Here is a 16,972-nt window from a genome sequence, read left to right on the forward strand (position 1 = left end):
TTTTAAAAAAACCAAATAGCAGATAGGAGGATTTCCTTTTTTGTCTTTTCTAAATTAATTTGAATTTAGCACTAAAATCCTATTTTTTTAAGAAGAATTCAAAGATGAAATTTAAATAATCTTAAATTTTAATCTTAAAAATTAATCTTAAACTTTAATTTAAGTGATTTTATCTACCCCCCCTTTCCATTTGTCTTTTAGGTAAAGAAGTTAAAAGCGTTTAGTGGCGACGTGTCCAAGCTGTCTCTGGCAGATTCCTTTCTGTACGGCTTAATTCAGGTGCCAAAGTAAGGATACAGCCGCTGGTCGTTAGTCTTCGCACAGTAAGATTTTTAAACTAATGACGTCAGATTCTACAGTTTTACTTTTTTATTTTTCAGCTATTCACTTCGGATTGAAGCCATGGTGCTAAAGAAGGAATTTCTACCTTCTTGCTCTTCTCTATATACAGATATCACAGTTTTAAGAACTGCTATAAAAGGTGAGTCAACATGTGATCCTTCACAGAATTTCTTTTTATTAATTTTGATAACATTTTTTTTAAAAAGCCAAATGAAATTGGACATGGAAAGTCCTGAATTTCTGGTATACCCTTAAAATGGAAATGAGATGTTATTAGGGATGCACTTAAGGTTTATTTCCATTGACATTTTTCCCCTGTAATGAATGTTAATTTGCATATTACCCTCCCACGGAAGGGAGTTGCTTTCATCTCAGGCTTCAGAGTCAACCTTGCTGGTTACCACTTGCTCTTGTTCCTCTCCTGGATGAGCTTTCTCTGTATATGTTGGTATGTGGTGTGGGCTACGCACGTACACAAAGCCCAGGCCCCTGGCCCAGCTGCCTCTCTCCTCCCTGTCATGGCCTCCGTTGGTGGCTGGGACCCAGCCTTTCCAGAAGCAGACCTCCTTTCCTGGGGTCACCCGTGTGACTCTTCTGCCAGGGTTCCTGACGTTTCTGTTCTGTGGTGTCATCTCCCACTCCTCCATACTCCAACTTCTGCTGAGCTATTTAAATTTGAGAGGAGCAGATAGGCCATTTTCATTTATTGGACAACTCTTTACATTCTTGCCTGCCCAGCTTGGACAGCCTCTTCTCAGAGCTGCCCTGCCATCTCCTTCCGTAGGGGTAGGAGCTTTGGTTTCTGGCATCTTGGCACTGAGAATCCCGGCGGAGTTGCAGCTGGTGTCTTCTCAGCTCCCGGCTGTATTCTCTGGCCCTTCCTGACACTCACACTTTTCAGCATGCGTCAGCGCCAGCCTGATTTCCTTTTGGTCATTTTCTGTATTTCTAGTTACTGTTGTAGAATTGTTTATTCCTATTTGGTTTTTCGTTTACTTGCTCTGACCTGTTTTGAGATAAAATTTTTCTCTTTGGTCCATCATATTTTCTTCATTTTAGAGAGGAGACTAAGAAGGAAAAAGATTTTTTAAAATTTCAGTGTAGAGGCCTTTAACATTTTTTTTCCATACTAACACTATTGCAGCAACTTTGGAAGGTTTGTTCTGGAAGAATATGTTTTTATATTGAGCAATGCAAACTTGTGGGCATGGGAGAAGCATTTCTTATCTGGTCACCCTTCAGAAACTGGCCTTCTTAGATAACACAACATAGGCAGTGATCCAACTGTAATTTTTTGAAAGTATTATCAGACTTAATGGAGAATATTAACTTAAAATGTCAGTGATGTTTTATTATTTATTGATAGTGTAATTTTAATAATCAAGTTTTCTTTTTACTTTTCTAAATGTATTAAAAATTTTTAATTTTGTTTCTTTGCATGGGTGTACAAAGGATTTGGTGTTAATAAAGAACTAGTTTACCAATCTATTACAATGATAAGTTTCTTTCTAAAGCTTTCAGCCAATCCAAATGAAATGTGTGGCTTTGAATAAAATGAAAAGATTCCCTGGATGCCTGGGCCCTCGCGGTTTGTGCTTTGCAAGTTATTTACATGTTACCCCAGCTTGTTTATTTTTTTATCTCTTCATAACTCATTGACTAAGCAAAACGTTGCTTGCTGTTTTCATATTCCCTAAATGCAGTCTCAAAGAGACTGCATACTCAAAGAGTAGTGGATATACAAGGAAAAATTAAATAACTGCTGAGAGGGAAGTTAACTCCTATATCATGGGATACTGCTTTGCATTAGGCTTTTGCATTTCTCACTAATTGAAAATTTTTATTATTGAACTATTTTGTGCTATTTAACTATCATACCTATTTGATTTCCAAGTAAACACTATGACATGGATTGCCAGTAGCAAATGATGTGTTAGGTATCCCATAGAATGTATTGCTTTGTTTGTTCAGTTTTATATACAGTTTAAGGTCACAGCTTGCTTCAGACACACTTGAATTTGGATGTGGTAGCTCTTTTTTGTGCATTTGAAGCTGAAGGCTTCTCTAAGATGCTGTGATGTGTTCTTTTTGATAGAACTGATGTCATGTGAAGAGCTACATTCTATATTACACTTGGTGCTCCAGGCTGGGAATATCATGAATGCAGTAAGTAAAATCCAACGATTGTAATGTTATGTTTTCAAGCTTATTTGTCTATCTAAAGGTGTTTGTCTGTGTGTGTGTGTGTGTGTATATATATATATATAAAATATATACATAATTTTTTCTTTTTGATTTGTCTTCTTTAGGGAGGGTATGCCGGCAATGCAATAGGATTTAAACTGTCTTCTTTGCTCAAATTGGCAGACACAAAAGCAAACAAACCTGGGATGAATCTCCTGCACTTTGTTGCACAGGTATGTGGAAATGATTAGGACTTAGAGAATGCGTATGAATACCCCTTGGAAGCAGTGAAATTTTTCCCAGGCATACGATAGTGTCAAGCAGGGTTAGGAAAGGACATGGCAAGTTCCAAGACAGTTCTGTTTGCAGAAGCACCATTAGCAGATTCCTGAGTTGTACTGCACCCAGGGCTATAGGACGAAGGCAAGTGGGAGAGTGAAGCAGAGAGGCTGGTGAAGCCAGCTATGAAGGATTTAATTGTCAAAGGTGGGGAATTTGGATTTCATGCTTTAGCAGTGGCGAACCAACAGGAGTTTGTGCACAGTGTAATAGCTTGACTGGAGCTCTTTTGTTTTTGTTTTTAGGCAAATAAGGCACTATGGAGGCTGGGTTAGAGTAGAGAAAGAACTAGAAATAGGAATATACCTCTGCAGAAGTTGGCTGTAATTGTTTGGTGAGCGTTGAGGGAGGGTACTGGTCATAGGGACAGAGAATAGAGAGGATGGAGGATTGAAATATTCCTGATGTGGAATTGACTAGATTTGTGACCAGTTATGTGTGGAAAGATCACTTCTGTGTTTCTCTGTTTGGGGTTTGGGATCTGACTCTCGCCATTGCTTTTTTTTTTTTTTGACTGGGTCTCTATAACACCAAAACAGAGAGGTACAAAGTGGAAAATCAAAGACAGTTGTCTCTGTTTTGAAATGATCTCAACTAATCGAACTGATTTTCTTTTCCTCCATTGAATCACTCAGTTATTTTGACATCAGTGCCATAGTCGTAGCTTTAACCTGGGGAGGAAGCCATGGTGCTGTCTTGTTTTGAATGTGAGCTTCAGAACAGGACAAGACTGGGAGATTTTGACTGTCCTTTGCTAGCTGTACTTCCTCAGGCAAGTTACTTAAACCTGAAGACCCTCAATTTCTTCATCTAATGGTGAGAGTAGTGGTAACTTACCCCAAAACTAGGTAATTGAGAGTGCTGAAGGAGCTGACTCCATAAAGTGCTTATCTCAATGTTTGGCCTATGGTGAGCTCTCCATAAATAACCATACACACTATTATTACTATATTCTTCAGAAGAAAAAGGGCCATGTTTAACTTGGGACTTGATTGAAAGGTTAATTTTCAGGCATCAAAAGAAGAAAATGTGTTCCTTGCCCAGCGTGGGTTATGGATAATATTCGGGCAAAGCTCTCTTGAATCCAAGTGTCCAGACCCTCTGGGTAATTTGGTCTCTGTCCGTGTGGGGAGACCTCCTGGGTCAGTCATTGCTTCCTTCCCACCTGCCTTCCTCTCACCTTCTGAACAGGTGAAGAATCCAAACATTGCCATGGCTCCTGTACCTTCTGATTAAACTCTGTTTGCAAACTGGTTTAACAGCTGAAGGTATCTCGTTCATTGAAAGGCATGCTCACAGGTCTGGGTGGTATTTAAGCAGGATATGTTGGATTCTTTCAGAAACAAGGGGCCCTGCTAAGCTGCAGCCAAATGCTCATTAATTGTATTTTGTGTCAAGATCAGTTGCTTTGGCAAGTTAAATGTATCTTGAGAGTAGGAGAGTTCTAGCGAATCTTACTAAGAGTATCAGAGTTCATGTCTCAGTGAAATGCTTTGAATGTGTCAAGTTTAAAAACAGCAGCAGTGATTCTAAGATTCCTTTAAGCCCTAAGAAAATTATTTCCTTCCAGCTTTATCAATATAGTGAGAGGAAATTCTGCTTTTGTTCCAGGAAGCCCAAAAGAAAGACACCATTCTTCTCAACTTTTCAGAAAAATTGGATCACGTTCAGAAGACTGCTAGGTGAGCAAGTGAATTGTGAGAATTCAAGATTCTTTACCTTTTTATGAAAACTGATAAATAGTTAAAACTTTTAGATTCCAGTTTGAACTCTAAAAGGTTTTGTTTCATTGAACGTTCAGACTGTCCTTCATTTGCTTAACACAGATGTGTGTGCACCTTTGGAATTTGGGGGTTCTGAAAAATCTTTATTTGTAAACTAAAGAAACTATTTCAGTCTATTCTAATGAATATCATCAGTACTAAAACTATGGATTAAGAATTTCAGATCCCTCCACACCCAAGAGACAGAGCTTAAACAACACCGCCTATTTCCCTGGGAGTTGGTATATATCAATCAAACTTTCATGGCCACATTTCACTGTTTCCTTGTAGAATCTAACATGGTACATTTATTTTCCTTTGCATTAAAAGAGTTTGGAACCGTACCAAGAGCTGTGAAACAATTTTACTTTAAATTAGTCACTCACAGAGAAAGGCACATACAAAGTATCTGCCAAACATAAGGCTCTAATTACATCACTCTAATTTGCTTCTGATCCTAATATAGATATGTAACTCAATGTGGCTAGACTCTGTGTGTATATACTATTTTGACTTTTGTATATGTGTTTTTAAATTTATATTATATCCACGCATCCCACGGTAAATGTTCAATAACCAGCTGTTGGAGAAAAAAGTCCTGATTTGTAGCATTTGCTGATTTCCGTGTTGTAAATACTGTCACCATGGCTGATGTCAAGCTGCTGACATATGTTATTGATTACAAATTAAGAAGAGACACCCGCAGTTGGTTCTCATGAGCGGGTTCAGCCACCGCTTCATATGTCAACCCAGTTCCTAGCATATACTTATTATTTGAGTGAGTGTATCCAGCTATGACATCTGTGAACCATATGCATATAAATAAATGAACCATAGTTCACAGCCCTGCCACTGGCCTGTACCTCAAAGTTACTGAGTCTATGACCATCTAACCACAGATTACATATCTTTCCCAAAGTGGATTATCAGTTCAAAGGTGTAAACAGTTCAGAATTCATGTTTATAGATCTCTAGATTATTCTCCAAAAAGAGTGGACATCTTATAAGATAAGAACCTTTCTGGTTTTGAATTACCGAAAGAAATTTATGTGGGAACATTTTTACCCTAATTAGTATAAAAATGTTCCTAAGAGATATATAGATAGAAATTAGCATTATATTTTTGAAATGGCATTTCTGGTCAGAGCTGGATTGGAGCTAGATATTGTCTTAGAAAAATCCTATTCAGCAAGCTTGTTTATTTGAAATGGAAGGTGAAATACACTTGTGAAGTACAAACAGGTCTCAGATACGTGCCGGTGACCAGTGAAGGTGGAAAACTTTGTTGGACAAAGAAAAATTTGAATTGCCAGTGGAAGCATGAATGCATCCTAATTTATGAATTTCACGTGCGTTTTAGGTTTCGCCTACTCAATTTTCTGGGTAACAGAACCGTCATTCACATTCTGCCTATCTTTTGATTTTTTGAGACAGAGCCTCGCTGTGTTACCCAGGCTGGAGTGCAGTGTCGCAATCTTGGCTCACTGCAATCTCCGCCTCCCAGGTTCAAGTGATTCTCCTGCCTCAGCCTCCGAAGTAGCTGGGACTACAGGCACCTGCCACCATGCCCAGCTAATTTTTTTGTATTTTTAGTAAAGACAGGGTTTCGCCATGTTGGCCAGGCTAGTCTTGAACTCCTGACCTTAGGTGATCTGCCCACCCCACCTTTCCAAAGTGCTGGGATTACAGGCCTGAGCTACCGTGCCAGGCCCACATTCTGCCTATCTTGATTTGATGTATATAACAAAAGCATTGCAATCAATCCAACCGTTAATTTGCAGAATTAGGGCTGGCTGTGGTGGCTCATGCCTGTGATCTCAGCACTTTGGGAGGCCAAGGCAGGAAGATTGCTTGAGACTGGTAGTTTGAGACCAGGCTGGGCTACATAGTAAGACCCTGTCTCTACAAAAAATTTAAAAATTAGCTGGGTGTGGTGGTGCACACCTGTGATCCCAATTACTTGAAAGACTGTGGTGAGAGGATCACCTGAACCCACAGGTCTCACTGGGTTCACTGCAGCCATGATCTTGCCACTGCACTTCAGCTTGGGCAACAGAGTGAGGATGTCTCTTTTAAAAAAAATAAAATAATAATAATAATAAAAATCAGCTGGGCCTGGTGGCTCACACCTGTAATCCTAGCACTTTGGGAGGCCGAGGCCGGCAGATTACTTGAGCTCAGGTGTTTTAGAACAGCCTGGCCAACATGGTAAAACCTCATCTCTACTAAAAATATAAAAATTAAGCTGGGCATGATGGCACACACCTATAATCCCAGCTACTCTGGAGGCTGAGGCATGAGAACTGCTTGAACCCAGAAGGCAGAGGTTGCAGTAAGCCAAAATCAGGCCACTGCAATCCAGCCTGAGTGACAAAGGAAGACTGTCTCAAAAAAAAAAAAAGTTGCACATTTGTTAGCTATGTTTTAGTTCTCTGTAAAATATAAACAGCTTGCTGTGGCCACCTGTGGTGAACAACATGGAATCTGCTGTTCTCTCACTGTTACCTTTAGTGTTAGAATTATCAACATATATTGCCTTGCTTCTTGTGGGTTAGTTTCATATTTGTGTTTAGTGGCCCATGGAAAGCATATGAATCCCAGAATCCTGCTGGCATTTAGTTTGTAATGCTTATTGCATAAAGGTGTTCAGAGCTAGTTCATGAAAAGGTATACAGGTCCCATGGTTTTGATGATCTCACCATCAAGAGCACAGTTACAGCCTGTTCTCTTTCAACCAGTATATGTCTTTGGAAACAAATCACCTCTTAAAGCGGGAGGAAATGCAAAAGATCTATATACTACAGGGGTAGGTATTTAGATCATCATAATATCATAGATCATAAATATCATCACAGTAGCTCTCCCCTTCTGTTTCCAAGGTTGAACAACAGTTAGTCTCATTTCATATACCTACATGACACATGGCTTCCTTGTTCCAGCTGCCCACTCTCCCCTTTCTTCTTTTAGATTATCCCTGGAGAACACAGAGGCAGAACTGCACTTATTGTTTGTCAGGACAAAATCACTAAAAGAAAACATCCAGCGGGATGGTGAACTTTGTCAGCAGATGGAAGATTTTCTTCAGGTTTGTAGGTGACTCAAGTCAGTCCCTCTAATCTCATCTCCCAGCAGCACCCCGGGGCTGGTTAAATTTGCATGGGTGTATTTGTGGAAGCAGCAGTTCCCATTCATATTTTTTTCTCCAAGTTAGTAAAAGGAACTTGGTATTTCCATGCCCATTCTTTGCAGAGAATGTTAAATGTGATCTAAGCCTCATATATATATTTTTTTGTTTTTCTGTTTGTTTGACTGTTTTGTTTATTTGTTTGTTTGTTTGGAGATGGAGTCTTGTTCTGTCGCCCAGGCTGGAGTATAATGGTGCGATCTTGGCTCACTGCAACCTCCGCCTCCCTGGTTCAAGCAATTCTTCTGCCTCAGGCTCCACAGTAGCTGGGACTACAGTCATGCACCACCATACCTGGCTAATTTTTGTATTTTTTCAGTAGAGACGGGGTTTCACCATGTTGGCCAAGCTGCTCTCAAACTCCTGACCTCAGGTGATCTGCCCTCATTGGGACTCCCAAAGTGCTGGGATTACAGGCATGAGCCACCGCACCCAGCCTGAGCCTGATGTATTTGTTTAGGGACAGTGCTTCTGCGAGGCTCCTGTTGTTCACTGCTCAGTTTGCACGATTGCAGTTTACTGTGGTGAACTGGTATCAGCCATGGAGTTGCACTTGGGCTATACCTAGCAACTCAGGTTTTGTTTCTAAACCAATTAAACTTTTGGATAACAGAACGAAGTGCCACAGAAATCGAGACGCCTTAGAACTTGGGCTGTCATTTCTTCACTTGTTTACATTGAAGAAACAAGCAGCGTTTTGGCATGTTTTATAATGAGAGCAGCAGAACACATGAGCGCTGTGCCCATCAACACCAGGAGTATACAGGGCCCACAGGGTGTGTCAGGAGCTGCTCCAAATAACATCAACAAAAAACAGCAGAGTGGACATGTTTGTGACAGCTCACTGTGACTCACTAATCACATAGTCTGACATACTTCTTTTATCTTCCTTATTAAAAAAAAAAAGAAAAGGCACCATCTCATGCTTTTAGTCTTCAGCGAAAGGCTGTGCGATCTGAAATGTTGTTAGTGTTTTGAGACCTGTGAGGTGGAATCGTGTGGCAGGACTGCCTGGGCACTGGGGGGGAACAGTATGCTCCTGAGGTTGTGCCAGCTGAAGCCTTCGCTTCTTAATTCAGCTCCTTCAAAATATTATGACCTTCGGCAGATGCTTGATTTTGTTTGGCTCTGCTGTGAGTTTATTTTTATTATTAAACGTGCTCTGTATTTTCCTTCAAGTAAAACCAAATTAATTTTCTTGTTACAAACACCACCACCACCACCACAAAAATACTGAACAGTAAACAAATGCATTAAACAAATCCAGAAATTCAAGAATAAGGACCATCGCACATCAAGATTAAAATTCTGGATGTTTCATTCTTCCAAGTTCTCATATTAACTATTACCATCTCATAGTCAATATTCATACAGAGAAGCTTAGGATGAAGAACAGCTCTGACTTAGCCTTACCTCTGGACTGCTTTTCATAGTCAGTCTTGTTTTAACCCTTTACACTTCTTTCTGGCAGTCATTTTTTTCTTTTTTTCTTTTTTTGAGACAGAGTCTTGCCCTGTCACCCAGGCTGGGTGCAGTGGTGTGATCTCAGCTCACTGCAAGCTCCGCCTCCCGGGTCAAAGTGATTCTCCTCCCTCAGCCTCCTGAGTAGCTGGGACTACAGGCGCGTGTCACCACACCAGGCTAATTTTTTGTATTTTTAGTAGTGATGGGGTTTCATCATGTTAGCCAGGATGGTCTTGATGTCCTGACCTCGTGATCTGCCTGCCTTCCAAAGTGCTGGGATTATAGGCATAAGCAACCACGCCCAGCCAGTCTCTCATTTCTATCTCTATAAGTAAAACGTTTCATACAGCTATGTACTCTTCTTTCTTAAATTCAACTTCCTTTTGAATAGGTGAGATAAAATTCTTCAAGGTAGGTCAGGGCCAGGCCACACAGGTCTCTGAACACCAGTCTGAATGCTGGACTCAACCCTATGCCGTAAGAGGTGGGGAGCTCTTCAAGGATTCAAGCAGAAAAATAACAAGAACACGTTTTTGCAGATCTGTTTCAGCATTTTCACCCTTGGGGTAAGAAACACTGAGTAGACTTGTTTGAAACTTTGGTTTGTAGCAGGCAAGTTAGAGATGTAAGGTTGAATTGGACACTACAGCTGCTAACCTGTTGTCATTCTTGCTTTGCCAGTGTAGCTTTGAACTTTTCCATTTCTGGCCCTAATCATGTAGAACTCCTGGCCGGTAACTTCAAGTGTGGTTACTGTTCAGATCCACATTCAGAATGTTCCATTTTCCCAAGTCCAAAGGGTGACTTCAGTGTGTTTAAGTTTTTCCTTCCTGGTACTCTGTCAATCCCCACAGGATCTGGAGATGAAACATACGAGGTGGAGCTGAGCTCCCATGTAGATTCTTGTCAAGAGGCCTATTTTTCTGTAGTTGAGCTGTTCTTGGCTGGAATCCATCTTTCCCCCTGTGGAAGAATGACAGGCAAAGATTTATCCTTTCATTAATACCATTCCTCCATAAAGAGAAATACAGCACGAATGCACACACTGCCTTGGGCTACTGACTCAGATGGTTACTTTCTCTGGTATTTGGTTTCCTACATAGTTTTGGTTTCCTACTACCTCTTGAGTGTGTTTGGTTTAAGAGAAGGGCTTTTAAGGGGGAAAGTAGGTTGGAGTGCGTAGGAGGTGGCACCTTCACAGAATTTCCCTGTAGGTTCCGTAGCTCTCCATGCAGGTTCAAACAGCAGTTCCACCCCTCCAAAGTGGGCAACTTCAGCTTTACCGTTTCCCAGCCCATCCCTGCTTCACTCAAAAAATGTTTTCAAATACAAGCTTTTTTAAAAACGTGACACATGTGATTTCATAGAGTAACATACTTCATACATTCCTTCTTCATCTAACCATTATTTCCCAGTAAACAAGGAAGCAACATAGGCTAGGCACAGTGGCTTACCCCTGCAATCCCAGCACTTAGGGAGGCTGAGGCAGGAGGATGGCTTGAGGCCTTCCTGGGAAACAGGGAAACCCTGTCTTTACAAAATATTTAAGTATTAGCTGGGTGTGGTGGTGCGTAGCTATAGTCCCAGCTACTCAGGAGGCCGAGGTGGGAGGATTGACCTCCTTGAGCCCAGGAGGTCGAGGCTGCAGTGAGCCATGATCACACCATTGTACTCCAGTCTGGGTAGTGGAGTGAGACCCTGTCTCAACATAAGACTTCAGTGTGATTCCAGATGTTCATTCTGCATGGGCTGTGGCTGCTATGGAGCCCTTTTTCTCTGCACCATACTGCTTCCTCATGCAGCTCCCCATGTTGTCACTGAACTGCCATGAGGGAAGTGTGTGTGACCCTTGGACATGGCAGATTCCATGCTGAAGGCCTTGGAACTCATTGGAGGAAAACAAGCTTCCTTCCTTCCCATCACTGTGTTGAGGCAGTACCAGATTGCATAGGGGCCTCAGAGACTTATTTGTCCTAGAAGAATTCGGAGAAAATGAAGAAGCGAAGAGGGTGGATTTGTAAAGGACAGTAATGCCTAGCCCTCGGGACCCCTCAGAATCTCCTGGGGTGGTGCTTTCAGAAAATATTAGTGTTGGATCCACCCTAAACTGGTGAAATTGAATGGGAGGGATGCAGGCATGGCCTGTTACCAAGCTTCCCAGCTGACTTGGATCAGCACCCCCAGTTAGGCACGAGGGCTTTGGTCCTGTGGGGGTGACCCTGACCCTCACAGAGCTCAGTTGGGATTAAGTTTAGACACCCTCTCGGTGGGGCAAAGTTGATAATGCATCAGTACAGCGAGTAGCTTCAGGGACCCTAAACTCTTGACCCGTGTAAGACTCAATTTTAAGAGGAGGAGGAACAGATGAAAAATGGATCTTCCTTGGTGAAACCAACTGTATACCCGTGTAATTTTTTTCAGTGATATTAAAAGTGAACATTTTGTTAGTGACGTTCTGCAGGTTAAAGCTCTTCAATCTATCTTGTTGCTTAGTCTGGGTCTCACACGGGAGTTCACCTTGCTTTCCCCGAGGTTTGGTCTGAGTTGAATTCTTTTCCTTTTGGCTCTGATTGCATTGGCCTTGCAATAAACCTTCCTTTTCCAAGACCCCAGAGCATGTCTTCTCTGGGCACCGATGCAGTGCCTGGCACCGCATCAGCTGACCACGGTTACCTCAGTGTGTGTTCGTTTGTTTTTCTGCAGTTTGCCGTAGAAAAGCTGAGGGAACTGGAATGCTGGAAACAAGAGCTCCAGGACGAGGCCCACACCCTTATAGATTTTTTCTGTGAAGACAAAAAAACCATGAAACTGGATGAATGCTTTCAGATATTTAGAGATTTCTGTACCAGGTTCAACAAAGCAGTTAAGGTATGGCTGGCGGCATCTGTGTCTCGGGGTTGCTTGGATTTTTATTTTCCTTCTTCTCGACCTAGTCCTCTGCTCACCACAGAAAGGCACTTTGCATCTCCACGGTTTCAGGAACATCTGACCCACGTGGCATTGCCAGGCTCTCGGCTGGGATTGCTGGAAAGTGGCTCTGCCATCCCAGCCCCAAGGGCTTGCGTAGCATCGGGGGCGGCATCTGACTGCCTCTGCTGCTTTGGTGCACAGGCTGCCTGATGCTCACATTAACGCCTTGAGAGCATTTTGTTAGTAAAGTTCCTCCATGACGGCAGTCATACCATTTAAAAGTCTCTTGAAGATCCTGAATGTCTTCCTCACCCGCTCCCAGAAGAGAACGTCCCCTTTCAGGGAGACTTCTGTGGTGGTGGGATGATGGGACGGCCCTCCCTTTCCCCTCTTCCAAGCTCCGCTGCCGTCACTGTGGGATTGGCACCAGGGCAACCATGTTGTCCTCCCCAGAGCGGTCTTCCAGATTCCCAAATAACCACACAGCCTGCTGCCGTACTGAGCAAAACAGCTACATTTCTTGCCCTTCAACCACCAATTCCAGTCATCTCTGGGTTTTATGTAGAAGCCAGAAAACTCTCTGGGTTGCTTGGCTTTCAAGTAAAACTTTAATCCGTCAATTGAAAGCAGCACACCGGCCACTCACATCCCTTCATTCCGGGTGGTGACGAGGAAGCAAAGCTTCTGAGTCATCTCTCCGCCTCCAGCTGGAATGCAGCTTTGTCCATAGCTGAATTTCTTTGCGGGATTGGTCAGATTTCTCTCAAGCCCAGAATTGCTTTGTGTTCCCAACCCCTCCTTTCTCTATCCAGTTAAGAGAAGGAGGCTCAGCCTGTGGCCACGTTTGTTCTCCTCTGGCCAAGAAGTGAGCTCAGCTGTGGGAGGCAGTGGTGGGTGTCAAGGCCAAGTTGGCTCTTAATGAGGCCCTCACTCCCAAGAATTCCACAGGCCTGTGAAGCCACCTGTGTGATGCTCTCAGCCCCACTGTCCTAAGAGCCAGACACCGGCCCCACCACCACCACAGGCAACCTTGAAAGAAGACCCGAGAGACTTGGGGACGAGATGGGAGGCTGAGGCTAGAGCTGCAGGAGGAGCCAAGAGTCCCCAGCTAGAGCCCCACAGAAACAGAAACTTGGAAGGGAAAGGCCATCGTTGGAGGAAATTGATTGTCAAGTAAAACTGCTAACGATAACACATTTGGGCTGTGAGATCCACATATTTCCATGACACAAATCTATTTAAAGTGCACGGCCAGGTGGTACAGAGTGCTTTGGTATGTGAGCGTGCTCTGGTGCGGTTTCGATGGGAAGGGCTGGGTACTCTGGAGCAGGGTGAAGGGCTGAAGGATTCGTAAAGCACACCTGCACCTCTTCCTCTTCTCTGATTGTGGAACAGGCTAGGGCATGAGAGACAGAGCCGTGTGCTGCAGGCTGCAGCTGGCAGAGCCACCATGCCATGTATGGTATTGCTTTACCAAAGAGCAGTCAGGGAACAGAGCTGAACAAAGCATCTCTTAATATCATGGCTATACATTAAAACATCCAAATCATTGTTAAGGAGAATGTGCTACACATGAATGTGTATAGGACAGATCCATGCAGCACAGAAGTACAATTTGAGGCTCACTCTTTATACACCCACAGTATTTTTCTCTCAGCTATTGCGTGTATAGCGCTTTCCTGGAAGTCCTCTCTGTCTTACACTGCTCAGAAACAGAGCTGGCTTTCCTGGGAGTTGAGGTCGTGCGCATGTGTGGAAGGGCAGCCTCCACTGGACAGTGCCTTGGCTGGAAAGCTGGAAGCTGGACCCAAGGACCGGATAAAAACTGTAGACAGATTGTTGGGCCAGGTCTACGGCATTCACCCTCTCTGGCCAGATCCCTGGTAGCTTTGCAGAGCCTCACCCTCCCTCCACAGACACACACAGACACACACACGTGCACGCACACACACACAGCCTCTTTCTCAGTGTAAGACATGACCCAGAGCTCCCCTCCATGCCTGTATCTTTCTTTGGCTCTTAGTGTAGGTGGCTCTGGAACTGCACATGGGTCCCACATGTCTCATGCATCTTCGGGCTTCTCTCCATCCCTCAGGACAACCACGACCGGGAGGTGCAGGAGCTGAGGCAGCTGCAGAGGCTGAAGGAGCAGGAGCAGAGGCAGCGCTCCTGGGCAACTGGGGAGCTGGGGGCATTTGGCCGGAGCAGCAGTGAGAATGATGTGGAGCTGCTGACCAAGAAGGGTGCAGAGGGTCTTCTCCCTTTCCTGCACCCCAGGCCCATCAGCCCCGCCAGCCCCTCCTACCGGCCCCCAAACACCCGCCGCTCCCGCCTCTCCCTGGGTCCCTCTGCTGACCAGGAGCTGCTGACCTTCTTGGAGAGCTCCACCGGCAACCCTGAGGAGCCCAACAAGTTCCACAGCCTGCCCCGGAGCAGCCCCCGGCAGGCCAGGACCACCGTAGCCTGCCTGGAGCCTGAAGAGGTGAGGCACCGGGACTCCAGCTTTGCATACAAACCTCAGGCCTCGGGGGGCCAGGAGGAGGCCCCCAACCCACCCTCAGCACGAGGGCACCAGCATCCAGCCGCCCAGCCTGAGGACCCTGCCTCTGCCTTCCGCAGAGCTCGGCACCAGGGCGTCAGTGTCCTCCGAAAGAGGTACAGTGAGCCGGTGAGCCTGGGCTCAGCACAGTCCCCTCCTCTCTCGCCATTGGCTCTGGGAATTAAGGAGCATGAACTGGTGACAGGGCTGGCCCAGTTCAACCTCCAGGGTTCCCAGGGCATGGAGGAGACCTCCCAGCTGACTTTGAGTGACTTCAGTCCAATGGAGCCAGGGTCTGTGGGGCATGGGGTCCCGCAGTCCCTCAGTGCCAGCAGCAGCAGCCTGACACCCATGGGCAGAGATGCCCTGGGGAGTCTCAGCCCAGCCCTGGAGGACGGCACAGATGCCCCCGATGAGCCTGGAAGTGCGGCTTTGGGATCTGTGGGTAGCAGCGACCCTGAGAACAAAGATCCTAGGCCTCTGTTCTGCATCTCGGACACCGACTGCTCGCTGACCCTGGACTGCTCGGAGGGAACCGACTCCAGACCCAGAGGTGGGGACCCGGAGGAAGGCGGGGAAGGGGATGGCTCCATGTCCTCTGGGGTTGGAGAAATGGGGGACAGCCAAGTCTCCTCCAACCCTACATCCAGCCCCCCTGGGGAGGCTCCTGCCCCGGTCTCTGTGGATAGTGAGCCCAGCTGCAAGGGTGGCCTGCCCAGGGACAAACCCACCAAAAGGAAGGATGTTGTAGCACCAAAGAGAGGCTCCCTCAAAGAGGCGTCTCCGGGGGCCTCCAAGCCTGGGAGTGTCCGGCGGAGCCAGGGGGCAATGGCCAAGCCCGTGCGGACCCTGACCGCCTCGGAGAGCGAGGGCATGCGCAAGGTCATGCCCATCACCAAGTCCAGCAGAGACGCCGGCTGGAGACGACCAGAGCTGTCATCCCGGGGGCCCTCCCAGAATCCCCCCAGCAGCACAGATACTGTGTGGTCACGCCAGAACTCCGTGCGGAGGGCCTCGGACACGTCGCCCAGGAGGACCTCCACAGGCGCCGAGGAGCAGAGGTTGCCGCGGGGGAGCAGCAGCTCCAGCAGCAGCCGTCCGGGGAGGGACGTCCCCCTGCAGCCCAGGGCTTCTTTCAAGAAGCCCAGTGCCAAACCACTCAGGAACCTCCCCAGACAGAAGCCTGAGGAAAATAAGACCTGCCGCTCCCACTCCGAGGGCCCCGAGAGTCCCAAAGAGCCCAAGACCCCGCCGGTGCCCAGCATCCCCCATGAACTCCCCCGTGTCCCGAGCTTTGCCCGGAACACGGTGGCCTCCTCCTCTCGAAGCATGAGAACAGATCTTCCTCCCGCGGCCAAAGCCCCTGGCATCACTCGGACAGTGTCGCAGCGGCAGCTGAGGGTGAAAGGGGACCCCGAGGATACCACTCCCAAGGACAGCGGCACATTGAGGCGAGCCAGCAGTGCCCGGGCCCCCAAGAAGCGCCCAGAGTCTGCGGAGGGTCCCAGTGCCAACACAGAGGCCCCTCTGAAGTCCAGAGGGGCTGGGGAAAGGGCCTCCCTCCGTCGGAAGGACTCCAGTCGGACCACGCTGGGAAGAATCCTCAATCCGTTATGGAAGTGATGGGTGCCTGTCCTCTCCTGCCTCCTGGGATTCAGACGGCGAAGACTGACTTCTGGGATGAGGATGGGGAAAGAGGCAGCATGTCTTTGTTACAGATAAAGCAGCCACTGGTGCCACTGCTAGTGACACTGTCGGGATGGCACAGTCCGGGAGGCCCGTGGACTGCAGCCTGCTGTGCTGAGCCCTGCTGCAGTCCAGCATCCAGATGGACAAAGGTTCACTACTGTGAGGGCCACACCTCCCCCATGCACCCCAGCCTCCCCCAAACCCCAGATCCCGAGAAAGACTTAATAGGAGTGTAAGGTGACATTCTTATGAAACAAGTCAAAAAAGTTTTTTTCTGGCCAGTTTTTATATATCAAAGACTTTCTTTTTAATATAAAAATTAGCTAGGTGCAGTGGCTCATGCCTGTAATCCAGAACTTTGGGAGGCCAAGGTGGGCAGATCGCTTGAGCCTAGGAGTTCGAGACCAACCTAGGCAACATGGAGAAACCCCGTCTCTGTCAGAAACACAAAATTAAGCCGAGTGTGGTGGCACATGCCTGTGGCCCAAGCCACTCTGAACGCTGAGATGGGAAGATCGCTTGAACCAAGGACCCCACCACTGCACGCCAGCCTGGGTG

The 16,972-nt window shown here is 46.1% G+C and overlaps 1 protein-coding gene across 1 annotated transcript in view; it reads left to right on the forward strand.

Moving 5' to 3' along the window:
• The window catches only part of FHDC1 (FH2 domain containing 1), a 39,527-nt gene extending 22,904 nt beyond the window's left edge, over nucleotides 1-16,623 (forward strand). Inside the window, exons 5-12 of the mRNA XM_025385986.1 lie at nucleotides 202-287; nucleotides 381-481; nucleotides 2,438-2,508; nucleotides 2,652-2,759; nucleotides 4,477-4,547; nucleotides 7,596-7,713; nucleotides 11,980-12,144; nucleotides 14,282-16,623. Of these exons, the coding sequence (XP_025241771.1) occupies nucleotides 202-287; nucleotides 381-481; nucleotides 2,438-2,508; nucleotides 2,652-2,759; nucleotides 4,477-4,547; nucleotides 7,596-7,713; nucleotides 11,980-12,144; nucleotides 14,282-16,348 (2,787 nt within the window). The 3' untranslated portion in view covers nucleotides 16,349-16,623. The remainder of the gene's footprint in view (nucleotides 1-201; nucleotides 288-380; nucleotides 482-2,437; nucleotides 2,509-2,651; nucleotides 2,760-4,476; nucleotides 4,548-7,595; nucleotides 7,714-11,979; nucleotides 12,145-14,281) is intronic.
• The last annotated feature ends 349 nt before the right edge of the window (nucleotides 16,624-16,972 follow it).

This window comes from Theropithecus gelada, chromosome 5, assembly GCF_003255815.1.
Source record: "Theropithecus gelada isolate Dixy chromosome 5, Tgel_1.0, whole genome shotgun sequence".
Lineage (NCBI taxonomy): Eukaryota > Metazoa > Chordata > Mammalia > Primates > Cercopithecidae > Theropithecus > Theropithecus gelada.